The 22,993-nt window shown below is 37.0% G+C and overlaps 1 long non-coding RNA gene, 1 pseudogene and 1 gene segment (V, D, J or C); all 3 read left to right on the forward strand.

Annotated features, from left to right (window-relative positions):
- The window catches only part of LOC110203681 (uncharacterized), a 261,878-nt gene that overhangs the window by 41,911 nt on the left and 196,974 nt on the right, over nucleotides 1-22,993 (forward strand). The window lies entirely within an intron of this gene.
- On the forward strand, nucleotides 3,572-5,074 carry LOC110203678 (immunoglobulin heavy variable 3-23-like). The segment is given in 2 exon segments: nucleotides 3,572-3,689; nucleotides 3,773-5,074. Coding segments are annotated over 2 exon segments (438 nt in total).
- LOC110203671 (glycogenin-1-like) lies at nucleotides 6,108-18,582 on the forward strand (annotated as a pseudogene).

Consider the following 22,993-nt stretch of genomic DNA (forward strand, 5'->3'; position numbering starts at 1 on the left):
AGTTTCTGTTATCTTATCTTACCAGGTGATCTTCAGAATCTTCCTAAGACAGTTCAAGTGGAAGCAATTCATTTTTCTGGCATGGTGCTGATATATTTTCTAGGTTTCACAGACATACAACTATGAGGTCAGCACAATAGCTCTGTAGACGTTCTGCTTGGCAGTAAGTGTAATATCTCTTGTCTCCCACTCTTTCCTTCAAAGGCTCCCAAATACTGAACCAGCTCTGGCAATGCATACATTAACCTCATTATCAATGTGTACGTCCCTGGAAAGTATACTGCCAAGGTAAGTGAACTTATCCACCTCATGCACAACTCCATTTGCTGTGACCAATGGTTCCATGTATGGATGGCATGGGGGTGGTTGCTGGAACATTGGTGTTTTGTTGGTGTTGTTAGACCAAAATGAGCAAGGATACTGTCGTGAAATTGACATACTGACGATGATCTTCTCTTGGGATCTAAATTTTGACATGAGTTGAAAATTCATGTGTGACCTAGATAGATAGGTTGATATTATATCAAAATTAGAAGAATATGGCCCATTTTACCTATCAGACTTAAGGGGTGGAGGGCAACTTATGAACAAACAAAAAGTAGAGGGTATTGTGTGGTGTAAAATGAATATCACTTACATTAAATTAAAAAGGTTTTGTACAAATAAAACCAAAGTGGCCAAGATCAGAAGGAAAACAAAAATTGAGGGAAATTTTTTAAAGACACTTTCTCAGATAAACGTTTCATAAATTCTATGTAAAACCTTGGTCCAATTTATAAGAATATGACTCATCTACCAATAGATAAATTGTCAAAGGATATGAACAGGCAGTTTTTCAATGAAGAAATCAAAACTATAGTCACATGGAAAATTCTCTAAATCACCAGTGGTTAGAGAAATGCAAATTAAAGCAGCTTTAAGATCTCACCTTAAACCTATCAGATTGGATAAAATGATAGAAAGGGAAAGCAACAAATGTTGGAGGTGCTGTGGAAAAAATGGAACACATTCACTGTTGGGGGAACTGTGAGCTGATCCAACCACTTTATAGAGCAACCTGGAATTATGCCCAAAGACTTACAAAAGTGTTTATAACCTTTCTCCCAGGAACACTATTATTATATCTGTTTCCCAAGCCCATATAAGGTAAAAAGGAAAAGAATCTGTATGTTATAAAATAATTATAGCAGCTCTCATGGAATTGGAAATTGAGTGGATGCTCATCAATTCACCTCCTGATTTCCCCTTAGGTTATCTTTTACTGAACTGGAGAAAGCTCGGTCTCCAGCACCTTAAGGAGCGTTTTCCCTGGACTCCATAAGGTCAGGAGAACCATGGAAAAATATTGTCTGATCTGTATAGGGGATTTCTGACAAGTCTCTCTGAGATTTTGGATTCTCCCTGTCATTATTATGTATCTGTTCTGTGTTTGTGTCTGTGTGTAATTTGACACCCTTTGCGGCCAGGTAGCAAGAAGAGCATTCCAAAGGCTGCAGCTTGACTCTGGAATGCCCCTTTCTTTCTCTCCCCCTCTTCCTCCCTGGTCACAGCAGCCTCAGAGGAGCAGGTGGCTCTTTAAAAATGTTTTAAAATTTATGTTATTTTTAATTTATGGAATAAAAGAAGCATTTCCATAATATATTATATTAAAAGTAATTGCACATGAAACTGAAAATGTATTATGCACACCATGCTATTCCCTTTAAGTAAGTTTAAATGAACTTTTAAAAAGTTATCATGTAAATAGTTTTTTTCTTTCCCCCCACCCTAGAAATGGCTATTAGACTCAAATACGTATATTTGTAAAACCATCTTATAATCTATTTATCCGTTCTTTCTCTTTATGCAGATAATGTCTTCTTTTACATGCCTTTTGTAGTTAATCTGGGTATTTGTAATAGTGAAAATGTTACTTTTTCTGGGAACAGCATCTTTGCTGGGCAGTTTTTACTGTTGGATTCCCTGGGGCTGCTTTTCTCCTTAGCTCAACTTCTGAGAGCAGAGCTGATTCTCACTGTATTTAAAATAGAGCCTGCTAGAGTACTTTTTTATATCAAGACAAGGAGCTTGTCTAATCTAGACTTTGTTTCCATGGCATCAGTTGCCTTCATCATATGAGCAAGCACCCTAAATACTCTTAGCTTGATCAAAAGTGTTCCTGTTAACTAAGGGAGTTAAAAATGTTAAGCTTTATTTAAATTTGCTTTACAAAGAGTAAAATAGATACTCTCAAGTTTTGCAAACTTTACTATCTGTGAATAGGACACATGGGGTGATCATTTTATATCTGAAATGGGAAAAGTTTAAAAATCTAAAACTCTTGTCCTAGCATGTCTGAAATGCTGACTTATGGACTCAGCAGCTAGAGTACCAATCTATGCTTTTCTCTTCTGTAGTCATTGAACTCTGTTCACAGCTCTGTTGCATTATATATTACCCTTCATTCGGTAAATAACAGAGTAAGAAGGAGCCACCTAAAATGTAATAACAGTAACAGGGGAAGAAACCAAATAAACATGGCTCAGACTCCATGCTTTACGATGAAGACACCATAGATATAATGGTGATCAAGAGAGGGATTGCTGGCTTTTTATTCGTTTTTTTCCCCCCACTGAGTTGAGTCCTTGAGAAAAAAAGAAAGATGATCTTGGAAATATTCTAGATATAGAACTCTAAAAGTATAAGGTCCCTGAAATTATAAATATTCATTCTTTAAAAAAAAAATATGGAAGTGAGAATGGAAACATGTTTCTGTGTATACAGTTAAAAATTCAGCAGGTGGCAGCAGAGGTAGATCTTCTGGATGATGAGAATGATACTTGAACTTTGAGCATCATCTCATACAAATCTTAGCCATACTTGCTCCATAAATCAGAATATTAAGTCAATGTCACAGAGGATAACAGTTTCTCACTCCTATTAAATAGGCTATGACTCTCTTAGGAACAAGGTGTTTGTTGGAGGAGACTTGTAAATCTCTTACTGTGCATTGTGACTTTCATAACTCAATTTCTAAACCTAAAAGATTTGAAAAAGGTATATGAGCTATTCCTATCAACGCAATGAATGAGTATAACTGAAACTATGGGTAAATAATTTAGGTAAAATGTACTCCTAGGAAAAAGGAGATGAAAAGTTGAGTTAAGGAGCAGTAGAGTGCCAAGGACCAGGAAAAGAGACCCTGAGAATAAACTGATTCACGAAAGAGATTCAGTATGTTGGTCATTGGAAATGGAAGATGTTTGAGTAAGTTTGACATGCAGAAACAGGCCTCAGAGCAATTAGAAATGTATTAGGAGCACAGAAAAGCCCACAAGATGTCATCCAATTGTTTAGAGTTATCTAAGTGATGTGAGGTCATTGACACTGAGTCAAAACCAGCAGTTCTGAGAGTCTCAGTGTCAACAACATTCCCCAGTCGTTTGGAACTTGTTCTAAGAGAACTATCCGAAGTTCAGGAAAGGAACTTCTCCCTGGGAGGAAGAAGGTGTTCTTCCTCTTTTTGAATAGAGCAAGACATGCAAATTGGGTCCCTCCCCACTGGGATGAAAAACAGCCCCAAACCTGTACCTGTACCTCCTCTGGGAGACAAACTCAAGTGTTCTGTGTCCTTCTCTACACAGGACTAACCTGGAAACTCACCATGAAGTTTAGGCTGAACTGGATTTTCCTTCTCACCATTTTCCAAGGTAGTTTTATGGAGAGGAAGGGACAATGTGAAGTGGTGACTTCATGTGACTACTGACTTTAATGTAATGTGTCTGTGTTGCAGGTGTCCAGTGTGATGTGGAGCTGGTGGAGTCTGGGGGAGATGTGGTACAGCCTGGGGGATCTCTGAGGCTCTCCTGCAAAGCTTCTGGATTTACTATCAGCAGCTACTGGATGAGCTGGGTCCGCCAGGCTTCAGGAAAGGGACTGGAATGGGTTGCAAGCATTTATAGTAGTAGTAGTAGTACATACTATGCAGACTCTGTGAAAGGCCGATTCACCATCTCCAGAGATAATGGCAACAGCATCTTATATCTACAAATGACTTCCGTTGAGACCGAGGACACAGCTGTGTATTACTGTGCAAGAGGCACAGTGAGGAAAAGGAATGTGAGACCTGATAAAAAACTTCCCCTGCCAGGAGGTGAAGTGTCAGTGAGGCAAGAAGTGGACTGAGCTCATGATGCACGAAGTAAAACATGCCTATATCCAGGAACAGGAATAGTGAATTTCTATTTACGGCTTTTGGTGTTTTTTCTTCTGTCCCAGGAGAAAGCAACTTTTCCAGTACATAGCTATCATTCTTAATGCCTCACTGTCAGTCCCACCTCTACCCCATAATCAATTGGTAGCTATGTATTGTCCATTCTACTTTTATCAGAAATCTACTGTACTGTACCTTCTCTCCTCAAGGTACTGCGACCAGCCTGAAGTAGGCCTTTACCAACTCATACCTGGACTATTATGCTAGCTTGATGGTTGTTCTCCCAGCCTTGGTACTCTCTTCACTCCAGTTCACACTAAACTCAGCTATTAATATCACCTTCCTCAAACATAGATCTGACCATTTTTCCCAAGTGCTGGAGAATCCAGAATAAAACATAAGTTCTGATTTGGCTTTTAAATCCTTTTCTACCATGGCTCCTTCCTGTGTTATTCTACCTTAGTTATTTCCACAGGCTCATCAATCCAATGACACTGATCTCCTTGGTATTCCTTTCACAACAGATTCCATCTCTCTACTGTGCATTTTCAGTGGCTGGAATGCTTCTGCTTCTCATCCCTGCCTCCTGGCCATCTTAACCTCCTTAAATCTTACCTAAAATACTCCCCACCTTCTACTTTCCCTATCCTGTTTAATTCCACCTTTATGCTGCATATATACATATACATATACACACACAGATATAGATAAATAGATAGTGCATTGTTATTTCAATGTTGTCTCTCAATAAAAGTGACCTCCTTAAAAAGAGGTACAATTATTTCCCTTTCTTCATATCCCCAGTACTTAGCTCTGTGCTTGGCACATAGTTTACTATGCTCAATAAATAAATGCTTGTTGCTGATTTGACCTTCTCCCAAATTGCTGAGCTTTGTTCTATTTCTGATTTCCATGATATACACATAATGAGTAAATACTTTGACATCTTAGCATATGCATATGAGGTATAATACATTATTGAGTTTTGTTATGAATTAAATTTAACAAAAAGGTAAATTAAGGCACCGTTCTCTAAGCAAGCATATATTCTATTATCAAGGTTGGTAACCTGAGAACAAGATGGGTCAAAACTGCCTCAGTCTCCAGCCAAAGATCCCAAGCAAAAAACAGCTCTCCGTGTATAGAGCCTGGCTAGTGGAGAACAAAGAACAGAACAGGATAGGTGACATCAAGGGCTTGAGGTCAACATGACTTTTTTACATAGGTGAAGTGTGGGGACCAAGATTTGGAAATTTGGAGTGGGTCCTAACACCAACCCTCCTTCTTACCCGTTTATGACTAAGAAGTGGTTATTTTGAGTCTACTTTCATGTTAGAAGATAGTGGTCTAGACTTCTTCTGATAGCAAACCAGATATCCCTGAAGGATAGATTGGTGGTGTAAAGATATTAGGCCAAATCCCCTTATGGCAAGCCATATTCCCTCAGGGTTAGCAGAATTTTTGAGACAAGAAGAGCACAGTGATTAGCAAGAGAACTGGATTTCCAACCTTAACCCCTTACAGGTCAGCTGAATTCTGAACTAAGTTGAGAGACATAGAACCATAAGTAAGTACTCAGTCATAGGGCATAATCAATTAATTGTAAATAAGATCAATAAGAAAATGATACAGGATCCATTTTAATCTTCTCAGTATTACATGCATGCAGCCATATCACATGCATTATGCATAGATTAAAAATGCCTTTACATAGAGACTAAAGAATGTCCCACTCACAACTTGTAATCAAGCAGAAAAAACAAGTGTGTATAGCTTTAGCTCATGTAAGTAATTTCATTAATCGGCCTGAGAGGATTTTTAGGTTTGAAGTATGAAAGGAACTGACTCTACATGAAGAAGTTGTAGGGACTGGCTAACCAACAGAATCCCAAAAGTATTAAAAGAAATGGGCAAACCCTGCTTGAATGACTTATGAAAAAGGATTTAAATTCGTTTTTAAAAGTAAGGAAATTCTAGTTGCTCCTCTCAGGTGCCTTCTTATCCTGACACCTGAGCTTTTTGTACTCAATAGCAGTTAGTTACTGTCTCCTCAGCAATGTTGACTCCATTGGCACCAGAACAGAAATGTTTAGAAAACATTTTCGATGCAGTCATCATTGCCGAAATCTTGGAAATTGAGGATTCAGCTCATCGAAACTTAATGAAAAGAACTGTGCTTTGTGCCTTGTTTACCAAACTCCATTTCTGATCATCCATTCAGTATTCAAAATGCTGTTCATGGAGGTAGATATTCTGGTACTGACAAACATTGATAAGCTTTAAAAGTTAATATTATTATTTTTTCGCTTAATGGTATTTTATGTTTTCCAATGACATGTAAAGATTGTTTTCAACATTCATTTTCATAAGATTTTGAATTTGGAATTTTTCTCCCTCCCTTCTTTATAACATATCCCTTCCTGTGTCAGCAAATTCCAGGACCAGATAGAACTGATCAACATTCTTCCTGTTCATTATCACTAAGCCCAGGATGTCTGGGACCAGATACTCTTTGAATAATGGGACTTTATTTATCTTGAGTTTCTATTGACCCTTTGGCATTCTCCTGTTTTATTATATTTACAACTCATTCAATTACGGAAATTCCTTTCCCATGCTATATGTTGAAAAAAAAAACACATATGGAGGCTGTATTTTTTGTAACACAGACATCCTGAGTCTAATCACTCTAAACTGTATAAAAACCCTTCTCATTTTGCTTAATCTTGGAGTCTGAATTATGTCTGGCTTCCATGTCGACATGATTCACTAGCTAAAAGGGAATAAACTATATAATCATGTATCACCTAACTTGTTTGCCTTCTTTTACCAAACTTTCAGGTTTACAGGTGAAACTCATCTCAGGGCTTAGGCCTGAGGAAACTGCCCTTTAGGCCATCTCTCACAGTGGCAACTGGAAAATTTGTTACCCAATAACCAGTGCCAGGTCACAAATCCTAGCCAAACTGAACAGTGGAACAGGCCTCTCCTACCCACTCCACATTTACCATTCCTCACATTTCTCTTCCCCTGAAGGTCCTGGACTGTACCAAGGAGGAGCAGGTTCAGAAGTGATTAGCAGCTGTCTGGCTACGAGGTTTGTGGGGAAAAAACTATGGGTGATGATTTCCTACCTGACTGAGTGCTGCTGAGTCTAGCAGATGTCTTCTGTTGTTCAGACCCCAAGCCAGGTCAAAAACTTACAGAGAGCTCAGAAAAGAGTGTAGGGCAGCAATCACACTTTACCCTGCATCAGACTATTTGGGCAGCATTGAAAGCTTGCTATCTTAGTCTCTGGAATAAGACAACACTTAATTTCCCCAAATAACAAAAAGACCGGCCAGATCATATCATCAAGTGCAAAATCATAAGGTAAGCCTGAAGAAAGAGCAAACAAAAACAGCCTCACAATAAAAAGTCATTATGTTCGAGAGGTGTTCAAGGCACAAACTCAGAAGAAAATGATTCAAATTCATCATTTGAGGCAAAGCCTCAAAGATTCAAAGAGAAACATAGCTCAGGGCAAAAATTCAACTGGACTTCTTGGAATAAAGCATGAGTTTTTTAGAAAATAGTTTAACATTGTTTTCATCAATGACAGGAGAGTGTTAAAGGAAAACGTGGAAAAGAGATGAAAAGTATGGATAAAGAATTAGAAAGAGAATGAACAGTTTGGAGAAAGAGTTAGAAAACCTGGCATAATCATTAAACACCTTTAAAATTGGAATGGAACACAGAGAAACCAATGGCTCCATGATACAACAACAAATATTATAGTCAAAATTTTGAAAATTAAAGAATTTTTTAAAGAAATCTGACCTGGAAAAGAGATTGAGAAGGTAAAATTTAAGAATTATCAGACTACTTGAATACTTTGACTAAAACAGGAACCTAAGTCTCATATCTCAAGAAACTTTAAAAGAAAATTGCTCAGAAGGACAGGGCAAAGTAGGGCAGGGCCTGATTTTCAGTGTCTGCTGATTTCTGGAGTTTTGAAGTTCACACTGAAAACTTAACAATCACCTCCCTCATGCCAACAGAGCACACACTGAATGTAAGGGACAATGAATGGGATTGGGGTTATATAATCCACATGAAATCCAGTTCCAAAAAGAATGAGCAAAAAATAGCCCCATAAGCACGCAGAAGAGCTTAGGATAGACTCAGAAATGCTCCTCCCTACTCCCTCTGCCAAAAACCCTCCAAAAGATTCCTAAATTAGATTCAATCTCTGCTGAATATCCAGAATTACAAAGGCTTGGGGTACCTTCTTAATTAGAAATGGCACTGAGATAAGCTGGGAAAATATCAGACACATAGAAAACCCTAATGACCATTCCCTTGGAATTGAGAATAGACTGGATTCTCAGTGTCACTAACCTTCCTCAGGGTTTTAGAAACAATCCTGAGAGAAACTTCTCTGCAGCTCAGAGAGAGGACTCCTCCCACTGGGAGGCAGTTGCTCTTCCTTACACTTTACAGAGAAAGACATGCAAATTGGGCTCCTCCCTCTAGGGATGAAAACCAGCAAAAACCTGTGTCTGTAGCTCTGGGAGAGGAGTTTTTCCTTTGTGTGGCCTTTCTCTCCTAAGGACTGACACTGTAGAGCCTGAACAGTGGGTTTGGGATTGAATGGAATTTTCATTCCAACTATTTTACACGGTAGTTTTGGTTTTTGATTAAGGAAACATTCTTTGAAGTGATGCATTTGTGTTACTATTTTCTTAAATGACTCTTTTTTTGCAGGTGTTCATTGTGATGTTCTGCTGGTAGAGTCTGGGGGTGGTGTGAGACAGCCTGGAGGATCTCTTAGCCTTTCCTGCAAAGCTTCTGGATTCACTTTTAGCAGCTGTGGCATGTACTGGGTGCACCAGGCTCCAGGAAAGGGTCCGGAGTGGGTGGCAGTTATTTGGAATGATGGAAGTACCACATACTATGCAGACTCTGTGAAAGGCCAATTCACCGTCTCCAGGGATAAGAGCAACAGCATGCTGCACCTGCAAATGAATTCCCTTAAAGCTGAGGACACACCCATGTATTACCGTGCAAGTAACACAGTGAAAAAAAGGATTGTGAGACCAGACATAAACCTCCTAATTCAGACAGGCCATGTGGACAATGAGTTAGACAGGGAGCTCAATGACACCCAGCACAAGGAAACCAGTTAGAATAACAGATGAAGAACTATGCTCACAAAGTTTTCAAGGTCTTTGGTTTCTTCCCATTCACAGTGAACATCTATCCCTTTCTATCTATCTATCTATCTATCTATCTATCTATCTATCTATCTATCTATCTAATCTCTTTTGTGTTCCTGAGAATCTTTCTTATTTCTGTTGCCTGCACGTATAGAGGGAAGATGTATCCTTTTAATGGTTTACATGTTTTGTCCATGGTGACTAATTTCTCTATAGTTGTCAAATACGAGGCAGATCAGGAATTATTGAACATTTACGGTGTATCCCATAGCATTTTCATATACATGCATGTGGAAAATATACCTACTTGTAGATGCATTTAATATATATGTATATGTGTTGATACATTTACAAATCTATTTTATGTAGATGATTCTCCCAATGTGTATCTATGCATATATATGTGTATATATATATATATATATATATATATATATATATATATATATATACATATATATGTTTATATATATATACATATGCTTATATTCCATGTATGTTCATACACATATCAGAAGATCATGATGCTTTAATTGGAGGGAATCTGAAGCTGCTTTTGAATCAGACCTCCTATAATATCAAAATCATATTCTTCTATCTTTTTCTTTAATCATGGATTTTAGGTAGTCCAATAATTCTTAAATTATCTCCCCTCAATCTCTTTTCCAGGTCAGTTGCTTTTCTGATTAATTATTTCCCATTTTCTTCTACTTTTTTACACTTTTAACTTTGTTTTATTTCTTCTTCACGTTTCATAGAGTCTCATGCATTTCTGAGAGTCCCTTGAATAGGAAGGAGGCCAAATCAATCAATATTTAAAGGTATTAGTTCAAGCTTTTCCCTATAAGGTCAAATACAAAAGCTCATGCTTAAATACTTTGGCCACATGATGAGTAGATGGTATTCATTGGAAAAGATTTCAATCTTGGGAAAGACTGAGAGGAAATGAAATAAGGGATGATACAGAATGAGATGAATAGATATTGTCATGTAAACATGAAACAACAACTTGGAGAGACTTTGAAAGATAGCAGAGAAAGATCTGGTGTGCTATGCCCGTGGAGCATGAAGAGTTGGATATGACTGAGTAGCTGAACAATAGTTAAATCAGTGAGAATTTATGAGATGACAAAATAACACATTATGGACAAAGGAAAGAAAAGATTATAGGGCGGAATCCTGTGCAATTCCCATGATGAGAGGACATGATCTGGATGATGATCCAGCAAAGGAGGGAGGAGAAGAGAGCTCAGATAAGTAGGATGAGAACCAAGAGTGTGGTGTCCCATAAACCTAGAAAGAAGAAAGTAACAAGGAGAAAAGAGAGGTCATGTGAAACAACAGAGAGGACAAAGAGGTTGAGGATTGAGAAAAGGTGACCTCTTCACATGAGACCAGAGTAAAGGAGATAGTTGTTGATGGCATATTAGTGATGTGAAGTGAAAAAGAGAGGCGAAGAGGGATTTAGCAGAGAATGGTTTATTTTGTTGTTGGTTTGTAGACTGAAGAAAGTAATGCAAACAATATTAGTAATGCAGATTAAATTTACAACTTTTCTGAGTGCATAACTTTTTGGGTGGCAGAAAGATGGTTGTTAAGCATTTTCTAGCATATGATTGGTTCCAAATGTCCTTAATTTTCACATTCTGTCTTTACAACCTCAAGGTTTCAACATGAATGTGAAGAAGCTAGGTGCACAGTGGATAGAATGCTCAGCCTGGAGTTAGTAAGATCAAATTCAAATCTAGTCTCAGTCACTTACTACCTGCTGACCCTTGACAACTCATTTAGCTTTCATTTACTTCAGTCTCCTCATCTGTATAATAAGGATAATAATAGCACCTACCTTCCCGGGTTGTTGTGAGAATTAAATGAAATAGTTGTAAATCAATTAGCATAGTGATTGGTACAGAGTAAGTTTTATATAAATGTTAGTTATTATTGTTATTATCTGTATTTTTACTCTGGTATGAAGTATCAACTCTGAAAACAAATGACTGAAGAATTATAAAGGTTTGACAACTGCTGTTAATTATAAAAATGCTAAAGAGCTCACTCAGGTGATCACAATCACAGTTAACTCTAAAAAATAAAATGAAATAAAACCAAAACCAGTGGTCATAAGCAAAAACCTTTCTATATTCCACTGGAGGATGGAAACTAGACAAATAACCTGAGATTTCCTCTAGGAGGAGATTCAAGGCAGTGAGGCTAAACCGTGATATATGTAGTTGTGGCTGGACAAAGAATCAAACAATTTGGTGCAGCAACAGAAGTGAGGGAAGGTTGCCTAGTGACAAAAAGTTCATTCTTAGTAAGGCTTCATGCCTGGCCTGTTGGTGCTTGCCTGAACTTAGGGATCATCAGTTCTGCGATTTAGTTGCCACAGAGTTCATCCTGAGGGTGAGCACAAAGGACTGTTGTTAAGCCAATCTCAAGGCAGACCTTTCTTGTTGGTCTTCAGCTCTGGAAAACAGGGTGTCTCCTAATAGTGAAAAAGAAGAGGAGTGAAAATAAAAAGAAGGGTGTTTTTGGCATGGGGATCCTGACAGAAGGAGGAAAACCAATAATTTTGGTTCCTTTGAGTCTTTTGCAGTATGCCAGTGAGAATGACACAATACACACCATAATTTCTGTTCTTTTTTTCCATTTCCTTTTTTAACACAAGGATATGCTAATTGTTAAGAATTTTCCTATGTTATTTTTCTTTTTAAATGTAAAAGAATTCATAATGTTTATTACAGAATGTATAGTGCATTTAACTAGTATATATCCTATAGTATGTAAGGAGGAATCAGGATTTTTCCAGTCTTGTCTAGAGAACATAATGAGCAGGAATAGATCCATTTAGATTACACCTTAATGTCCTTTTGAAGAAGGACTGAACTTTGAAAGAAAAGAGGATAGGGAAGCTCTGAGTTTCCAAGATAATGATTACTAAGAAAAATCATTTGTCACATTCCCCCATCTGGTTCTAATGAGAGGTGTAGCCTTCTCAATGCATCAATAACTAATATGGTCAACACTTCATCAAGGCGTTTTGGGGACTTATAACAATATGGGACAGGGGAGAGAGAACAGCATTTTCAATTCAAAAGGGTAAGCACCCCTTAGTAAGTAGAGATACAGAGACCCCAAGGGAAAAAATAATAATAAGTCGTCCACTTAAGACTTCAGAAGTCTCCTCTCATATAGCTGTTTGGTGTTCAGGACATCATCCGATGAAGTTTCCTTTTTGGAGTATTGCCAAGTGATCTCCAGAAGACTGTCTTCTTAAAACATCTTGTAGAGAGAGATCCTCTTTCTTTGTTAAAAGTTTCCTACAAAATTGATCTTAACACAATTTTAAATGATATTGCCAACAACCAGATCAAATAGTGCAAGTTAACTCAACCCTTATGTATCTAATATAAAATCAAAACTGGAATGTTGACCAACTGTCATATTAAAAAAAAACCTAAATAGAAACAGGAAAATTAGAACTCCGTTTTTATACTTTACAACTTCACATTTGTTCTCCCATCCAGAGGATAAGATTCCATTAAGAAATTCATAAAAGAACACTTCATAAAAAGATGGACTCTAATACATACATCATACATTGAGTGATCAATTTTAAAACAGTACATATCAATAAAACAATTCCAACTTCAGGTCATGTTCAAATAAGCAACCCCCAATTAAAGCAGATGCTTCCTTTAAGGCCTGTACAAGAATACTTGATTTAATCAAATACGTTTAGCTGAAATTTAAATTTATAACAAAACTTCAAAGCTCATGGGACACGGTTCATGATAGAATTTGTTTTGCTGAAATATACATATGTATAACAAGGGTTCTTATAAGAAGATTTTCATTAATTGAGAAAAACATAGAAGAAAAATGGGTCAAATATAACCTCTTCTGCTTGTCATTTAAAGCCTGTTACAACTACCTTTCTACCACTTCTGTATTTTTACACAACACTCACTATATCATATTGCTATTGCACACACAAAACACCTTGTCTCCTAACTCTGCATTTGTATTTCTTTTCCCCCATGACTGCAATGTACTACTCCTAACCTTCATTTCTTGGAGTCCCCAGTTTCCTTCAAGACCAAGTTAAAATGTTAGCTTCTTTATAAAGCCTTTTTTCAACCCTTTGATGCTCGTGCCCACATTCCTGACACTGCTATTTTGTATATATAGGTGTTGTCTACCTCATTAAAATGTAAGATGAGATGCTTGAGGACAGAAATGATTTCATTTTTGTCTCTGTATCTCCCCTACTTAAAAAAATATCTGGCATATAAGAGTTCCTTAATAAATGTTTAATGATTGCCTGATAGATGCATTTTCTGTTTTTTTATCCTGTCACTTGCAAATATGGTTAACTACTTATTATTGTAGATATTTATTCTGTCTAAGTAGAGATGACAAGTGCTGGTAAAAAAAAATAGAGAGAAACTGTCTATTCCCCTTATTTTTCCATTCTCTCTACTCTGTCTCTAACATTGAGCCCCAAAGTTAAAATTTCCAGGGTCTAGAGAAAAGTCACATCTCCTCTGATCCTTCAAATCAACAGCCAAACATCAAGTTTCCATCCCCACTCCTCAGTCCTGCAGTTATAGAGAGAAATGGTGGACAGGAAGCGATGGGCAGTGTTAATTCTTTCAGTGGAAGTGTTATGCAGTGTGAAGAGCACTGGATTTTTGAGTCATTCCTGGAAAGGAAGCAGTGATTACAAAGATTCACTGTGGCTTCATACAGAGTAGCTGATATCAGACTAATAAATTTCTATTTTTGACAGAATCAAACTAGTATAGAGGAGTGCTGTGGATATTGCTTTTCTGTATATTAACAAAGTATCTCATACTACTTTTGTGAAGAAGTTGGAAAGATATGAATTAGATGATAACACCATGGATTCAGAGCTGGTTGGTTGACCTGATTCAAAGGGCAGTTGTCAAGGTTTCAGTGTCAATGTGTCTATAGATTGTAGTGAAGTGCCCAAAGAGTCTTTGTTTTGCCCTGTATATTTAGGATATTCATGAATGACTTGATAATACAAAAGTGGAAGGAGTAGCTAACATAGTAGATGACAGAGTGAGCATCTAAAACATCTGAAAGTTGATTTCTTTTTTCCCTCCTAACTTATAGCATCATATATTTTACCTATATGGGGATCATGTTTCTTTTCATATAATTGATTTTTGCTCCTCTCCTTCCAGACTGTTTTTCTCTTTTTATATACTTATATTCCCAACCACTTATTCTTTCTTTTTATCTTTGGTGAGATTTGACACCTGGATTTAAGTTTTTCTATGTTGCCAGTTTTGTCTGTTATGCAGGAGATAAATCCAACATTTATCACTCATTTCTTTCTTGCACCATTAGGAAACATTTTGCTGTGACTCTATGATGTCACTTCTCCAGAGAACTTGAGAATCCAAAGAGCGTTGTGCTGCATCATGTATTGATTAATTTTCTTTTGTACTTCAATATTTATTCCTTGTTTCAAATAGTTTAGGTGTCTAGTGGCTATCTTTTCTTCTTATTAATATCTTCCTTACTGGGTTTATTTGTGAATTTTCTTCTTATTGAGATCTTTGATAATTTCAATCTTCTTTTCATTATCCTTATCTATCTATCTATCTATCTATCTATCTATCTATCTATCTATCTATCTATCTATCACCTTCTAACTCCTTCTGCTTTGATGGTAAATTCCCTTATGTCTAGATATCTGAGTTCTGCTTCTTCCCATACTACAGGGATTCACATTGCAGTGGCTTTGCTCATGTGACTTCAGAAGGAAGAAAATGAATGACATCAACTGGATGTCAGCACCTTTTGCTTTAAACCTGATGGAGTCCTATACATTTGGCTTCCTATTCAAGTTCCCTCTGTTCCTTAGCTTTCTAGTAGTACAGCATGCTGCCATACTATTCCAGAGAGAGAAAAAATTCAATTTTCTGTATCTCTACCTCTGCTGCACAGTTTGGAGTGGGAAAAATTTAGTTCTCTTGTAAGCCTATGGGTCAGGTTGTGCCACCCCTGCAACGATTTAGGAGCTGGTATGAGAGGGAATTCTGAGGGAACATGTCAGGGATTAGGAATTATTAACCTTTTTTGCTGTTAGTTCATTAATTTGCTGCCTTGTTAGAGTGCTTAGCATTTAGATGATGTTGATAGCTGAAATTGCTTTCACTTGTCATGCGTTATTGTTATATTGAAAACATTTGAGAGGTTTTGAGGAGTGGAGAAGATAGAGATTCCTTCATCTTGTTGTTCACATGACTAAAAATGTCTGATCAGATTTTGATGCAAACATCTTTATATTCTTGTTGAAGGAAATCTAAGGACTTTTTCCCCTGATATCAGGAAAAAAGTTTGTAATTTCCAATGTAGCATCCTCTTTTGGCCTACTCCTCCAAGTCACTGAGACAAGTTAGATATTCATGAGGTACTCCAAGAAGTTTGTAAATCCACACTCATGGGTCCAAAATAGTTGACACATTAGTTCAAAGCAAAGACAAAAGTTATAGTATGAACTTTCTAACTATAAACATGAGGCACACTTTCCTGCAAACACACATACAGTCAGGGTGAAGAATGGGCACATACATAGAACATGCTAGTTGAAAGATACATGTGAAGAGTACACATGGTCCAGCCAACTCAAGTCTCCACCACTTTAAGACCTTGACTTATTTTTTTATTTTGAAACTTCCACATTTCTCTTTGTGGGAATAGTATCTGTGCTGGACAGGTCCTACAGTTGTATTCCCTGGCCAACTTTTTTCCTTAGCTCTACTCTGGGCAGCAGAGCTGACTCTCCCTCTGTTTACAACTGGCTAGATTTCCTTTTTATATCAACCAAAGGACATGGCTGATCTAGACCTTGACCATGTAACATCAGTTGCTTTCATCATATGAGCAATGACCCCAAATACTCTCAGGTTGATTAAAATTGTTTGTGTTAACTAAGGGAGTAAAAATAAAATAAACATTTCTTTAAATTTCTTTACAAACAGTGAATGGGACATTTTCAAGTTTTGCAACCTTTGCTATTTGTGAATATGACACATAGGGTGGTCATCTTATGTCTAAATAGGAAAAGTGTAAAATTCTTAAGATCTGGCCTGCTTACCTTAGTGATACAAATGCCTAGATTCCTTAAGAGCCTGTCCAATCTGGCAGATTCTTTAAATCTCACCCACCCCACTGTTCTAACAAACCTTGTCTTTGGGTGAGAGAAGGCTTGGGTTGAATTCATCTGAGCAGGACAGGGTTTTGTGATTTGGGGATCCCAGCACTCCTACACCTCTAAAGCTCAACAGATCCATTTTAAGTTTAAGTTTCTCTGCATTATATGCATACATAATTCTCACATACATTATGTGCAACATAGAAAAAGTTTGAGAGGCATGGTTTCTCAGTAATTAATTATTTTACTAAAATGCTAGCATGTTATTAATAAAAGGATGGCCATTTGGTCATCCCTCTTTGAAAAAAAAAAGCCATCATGGAACCCATTCAATGCCCATGGAAAAATGTGTGTTCCTGAGAGTTGGAATCAACTCTGATTTGTCAACGAGAGAATGAATATTTTGCTGAGACATGGACCTACTCTACTGAGGATGTGTATGTGATTCCAATCACTTGGTTTCTGTCAGAGAATTATTTGGATCCATATCCTTGTCTGATAAAAGGGAGAATCCACATTTTCCCAGACTTGACTGAGTAAAACACAATGGGCTTCAATCCATCAATTCACCTAACTTTACCTTTTGAACAGATCTGAGTTCTTCCTCTCAGTATCAGCCCTTGAAAGTTTGCCTGAGTAACCTACAGGGAGTGACTTCTGAATGAGGAAGTAGAATGGCAAAACCTTGGCCGTATTTAAAGAAACACTTATTAGATGTAAAGAGAGAAAAGAATTTCTCTCAAATGCATAAACAGACTTTTCCTAGAGACCAAAGAATGTATTCATAACTTGTAAGGAAATGCAAAGAAATATTTATACTTCGCTCCTTTAGCTGATGTAAGAAATTTCATTAATCAATCTGAAGAGATTTTAGGACCTTGAATCATGAATGAAACTGACATTACATGAGGAACTTCTAATGATTGACTGACCAACATAGCCAAAAAACTGTTAAGGCAAATGGGCAAACATTGCTAGAATACCTTATAAAAAGAATTTAAATTCTTTTTTTAAAAGAAAGGAAGATCTAGATGTTCCTCTTAGGTGCCCCCTCATCGCAGTGCCTTGGGTTCCTGAACTCAACAGTGACCAGTCATTGCCTCCCCAGCTCCCTAAAAGGGAAGTTTAGAAAAAGTTTTCAATGTAGTCATCATGATCACCACCTTGGACAGTGAATATCCAGCTACTCTAACCTTAATGAAAAGGCACAAGTCTGTGCAAGAGTGTCATCTAAAACAAAGTCTACTTCTGGTCACTAATACAGTATTCATAATGTGTGTTTATGGAGGCAGATACTCTGGTTCTAGCAAATGTTGATGAGCTTTTTGAGAGAGAGAGAAAAGCTGTTAGCTACACCAGACTCAGATTGGTCTGATTGTTTCAATTCTGGAATCTTTGTTTATTGATCTTCTGCTGAAATATACAATCAAATATGGCTTCTAAACAGGGCAGCTTTGGTGGTAGGGATCAGGGTTTGATGAACATCTTCTTTAGCTGTTGGGAGACAACAAATATCAGAAAGCACCTGGCATTTATTTATACCCTAAGCAGCATTATTATATACTTCTACCATTTAGCATTTAAGGCCCTTGGGGCAAATGCAGAATTCATGCATCTCCTGAGATGAATCAAATCATGGAATTATAATCTAACCCCTAAATGAAAAGTTTCAGGAATGACACCCATGACTCACAATTCCTCACCATATGGTGGGATATCTTCAACACCAATATTTTGCCTTTCTCCAGCAGTTTGGTGTCAGCAAAGAGACCTTCACAGAGAAAGTCCCAGATACAATCTCACATATGACTATTGGGGACCTCAGACCTCTATCCCAACCATTTGTATCCTTGGATGAACACAAGGAGTGGTGGGAGCAAGGCTAGGCTGATTCCATGGGAGCAAATTCCTTCAACAATATCAAGGAGAAACTGGACATCAACTCCACGGAACACCACAATTTTCTCCATGCAAACATTGGCAACACAGGACTGATTTAGATAATTTAGCATCTAGAAGAGTATTACATATGATTCATTACAGTTGCTAGTGGCTTTGCCTAAAACTACCCATTTGTAAGTTTATAGTATTAAAGTTGAAAACTGGACAGAAGTGAAGAAGTAAAAAGCTCATTTTATGGTCAATTCATTACTGAATGACTTTTCACATGATCATTGAGAGAAATTTTAAGAAATTTTTGTATCATGTGAATTGTAAATAAATTTGGTGAGTGGGAATGAAGTCATTAAACTATGGGCCTCAGCTCTTGAAACCTGAAGAACTGGGCTTCAATCAGTTCTTTTTATACGGATAAATGGGAAAGTCACTAATATTTCCCTTGCAAATTTTCTGTAGTAGAAAGATATTTCAGGATGGATCACAGACTGCCTTAGTGGTCCCAATTCTTCTTTTATGGAAAGCAATGTATATTGTGAAATTGAGTGACAACATTTCATAACTGCTACCACAAATGATGGTACCCTTTTAATTTCTCTTTTAAAAATGTTTTCAAAAAAACCAGTTTTCTTAAGTACTAAGGCAGCATGCAATTCTATGCATTTTGGGAATAAGAGTGAGTTTTCTGAATGTTTACCTCCAGTACCATTATGCATAACAAGAAACACTTAGCAGGAGAAATATAAAGTTAGAAAGTCAATATGTTCTTAAAATTCTTGGGGCACATATTCGTTGTTGGTAGGATTGTGAACTGATCCAATCATTTTGGAAAGCAATCTTGAATTATGCTCAATGAGTTATTAAACTGCCTATGCACTTTGACCCAGTAATACCACTACTAGGTCTATTTCCAAAGATGATTAGGGAAAAAGGAAATAACCTAGCTATTCTAAAATATTTATAGCAGCTATCTTTGTGGTGGCAAAGAACTGGTAATTGTGGGAATATCAGTCAATTGGGGAAATGGATGAACCAGTCAGGCTGTGTGATTGTGATGGAATACTATTGTAGTATAAGAAACATTGAGCAGGATGCTCTCAGAAATGCATAGAAAGAATTACATGAACTGATCATTGGAACAGAGCAGACATGCATCATACAGTAGCAAATGATTATAGTAAACCTGTATTTGATAAATGTGAAAATTTAAGCTTTTGGGATAAGAATTTCTTGTTGGTCAAAATTTCTGGGGAAGCTGAAGAGCAGTCTGACACAAACTGGGCCAATTTAATAAGACCAATGTCATACCATTTACCAAGATTCGTTGGTGGTTGTCATTTGTTTTCAAAGAGGACCAAAATGACATCACTATGTTAGAGTCAAGTTACAGTGTATTTGTCTACAGTTGATCAGACCAATAGAAGCTCAGAATACTCTACCACAAGCTGGTCACCTGTGAACATTTGGGGTGGATTCTCAAAATGTGCACATCCTGCATTTTTTTTGAGCATCTTAAATTTTGTTTTGCCCCTAGAGTACAGCAGCTTCTCTGATGAGGACATGCCACTGTCTTGTGCCAGTGTTACATAAGTAATTCCAAAATTCTTAATTTAATTTTTTTTTTAATTTTCAGGCAGTTGGGATTAAGTAGGTTACCCAGGGCCACACCCTACTAAATGTCATGTTTGGTCTGAGGCCGGATTTGATATCAGGTCTTCCTGACTCCAGGGCTAGTGCTCTGTTCCCTGTGCCACCTAGATGCCCCATTTCCAAAATTCTTAAGAGAGATGTTCATCATTTTTTCTGACCCCCATGTGAGCACTTGCCCTGTGTGAGTTCCCCATAAGACAGTCTTTTTGGCAAGCATACGTTTGGCATTTGAACAATGTGGTCAGTCTCCTGAAGTTGTGCTCTCTGCAGTAGAGTCTGAATGCTTTACAGTTTAGCTCAAAAAAGCACCTGAGTGTGTGGTATCTTATCTTACCAGGTGATCTTCAGAATCTTCCTAAGACAGTTCAAATGGAAGCAATTCATTTTCCTGGCATGGTGCTGGTATACTCTCTAGGTTTCACAGGCATACAACAATGAGGTCAGCACCACAGCTCTGTAGACCTTCTGTTTGGTAGGAAGTCTAATATCTCTTCTCTCCCACTCTTTCCTTCAAACCTCCCAAATTCTGAATTAGCTCTGGCAATTCATACATCAACCTCATTACCAATGTGTACATCCCTGGAAAGTATACTGCCAAGTTAAGTGAACTTATCCACCTCATGCAAAACTTCTCCATTTGCTGTGACCAGTGGTTCCATGTATGGATGGCATGGTGCTGGTTGCTGGAACTTGTGTGTATTGTTCATATTGTCAGACCAAAATGAGCACAAATAGCAGAAAATAGATCCATATTTTGTTGCATAACCACCTGCAAACAGAAAATCATGCACTGACACTTCCTCCACTTTGGTCTTATCTTGTAGCCTTATCAAGTTGACCAATGTACCATCGGTGCTGAAGCTGATTTTGATGGTATTTGTCCTCATTGAAGGTGTTTGACAACGTGGCTGAATAAACCATGCTAAAAAGCACATAGCCTTTCCTCACTCCATTGGTGAATGGGGAATCACAAGAGCATTGTCCATTATCTAGAACCTGGCAAGCACACTGTCATGAAATTTGAGAAACTGATGATGATCTTCTCTGGGGATCTAAATTTTGACATAAGATGAGTTCAAAATGCATGCATGACCTAGACAGATAGATTGATATTATAACAAAATAAGAAGAATATGGCCCATATTACCTATCAGATTTATGGGTGGAGGGCAACTTATGAATAAACAAGAAATAGAGAGTATTGTGAGGTGTGAGGTGGATACTATCAATTACATTTAATTAAAAAGGTTTTTTACAAAGTAAACCAATGTGGACAACATTAGTAGGAGAACAGAAAATTGGGCAAAAATTTTTAAACATGCTTTCTCTGATAAATGTTTCCTATATACTATATAAAACATTTGTCTAATGTATAAGAATATGAGTCATCTTCCAATTGACAAATTGTGAAAGGATATGAACAGGCAGTTTTTCAATGAAGAAATCAAAGCTATAATCACATGAAAAATGCTCTAAAACACCATTGATTAGAGAAATGCAAATTGAGGCAACTTTAAGATATCGCCTTAAACCTATCAGATTGGATAAAATGGCAGAAAAGGAAAGCAACAAATGTTCAAGGGGATGTGGAAAAATTGGAACACATTAACTGTTGCTGGAACTGTGAACTGATCCAAACTTTTTATAGCGCAACCTGGAATTATGCTCAAAGATTTAGAAAACTGTTTATAACCTTTGTCCCAGAAATACTATTATTAGATCTGATTCCCAAGCTGATTTAAGGGAAAAAGGAAAAGAATCTATGTGATCTAAAATAACTATAGCAGCTCTCAAAGAACTGGAAATTGAGTGGATGCTCATCAATTGGGGAATGGCCAAACAAGCTGTGATATATGATTATGACAGAATACTACTGTGCCATAAGAAATGATAAGCTGATAGATTTTAGATAAAACATAGAAAGGCTGAAATAGTGAAGAAATAATGAAGAATGAAATAAGCACAATCAGAAGAACATTATATCCAGTAACAGCAAAAGTATTCTAAGAACACCTTTGAATGACTAAGTCATTAGGAGTATTAGAAATACTCAAATCAAGTTCAAAGGACCTATGAAGGAATACACTATCCATATCCAAGAAAGAACTGATGAATAGAAGAATGTATGTTATGGTTTTACACATACATGCATACATATACATATATATACACACATAGACACATACACAAACTTATTTATGTTTAATGGTAGCCATCTCTAGGATGAGATGGGGAGGGAGGGAGAAAAAAGTGCACAGCAGAGAACTAAATAAAATTTAAAAAGCAATACAGACAATCAGGATAGCTTTGAAAGTGACACGTAGTTGTTTTTAAAAAGCAAAGGGTGAAATGGAAATTCATTTTTTTATTAAATCCTCCTTTTTGTTATGCTGTTTATATAAAGTTCTTCTCTTGTCTTTTTGTATTTAAGTTTAAAATAAATAAAAATGAAAAAATAGATTGCAATATGCATACAAAAAAGAAAAGGTTAAAGAACAGCGGGTAGGATTTTGAGTATTCTCTAAATATAGAAGAAATGGGAGGGGTACTGAATCAAATGCACATTAACAGGATTTAGCCTTCTTGAGAATTTTTGCCTTTTCTTAAGAAACTACGGTAAAGTTAGAATGGTTGAAATGGGTGAAAAAATAATGCCAAGGGATTTGTGAGATTTAGAAAAGGAGGAAAGATAGATATTACAATGAATGTCCATTGTATGTGTTCCTCACCCTGGAACATCCTCTAAGATATTTCTCACGCTGAATAGCATAATAATTATAACATTTGTCTCCCAGAGTTATTAGGATAAAAAATGACAGTATTTCTAAAACTCTTTGCAAACCTTAAAGAGCAATGTGAAAGGTA

The sequence above is a fragment of the Phascolarctos cinereus genome, unplaced genomic scaffold (assembly GCF_003287225.1).
Source record: "Phascolarctos cinereus isolate Bilbo 61053 unplaced genomic scaffold, phaCin_HiC Scaffold_3;HRSCAF=262, whole genome shotgun sequence".
In the NCBI taxonomy this organism is placed as follows: Eukaryota; Metazoa; Chordata; class Mammalia; order Diprotodontia; family Phascolarctidae; genus Phascolarctos; species Phascolarctos cinereus.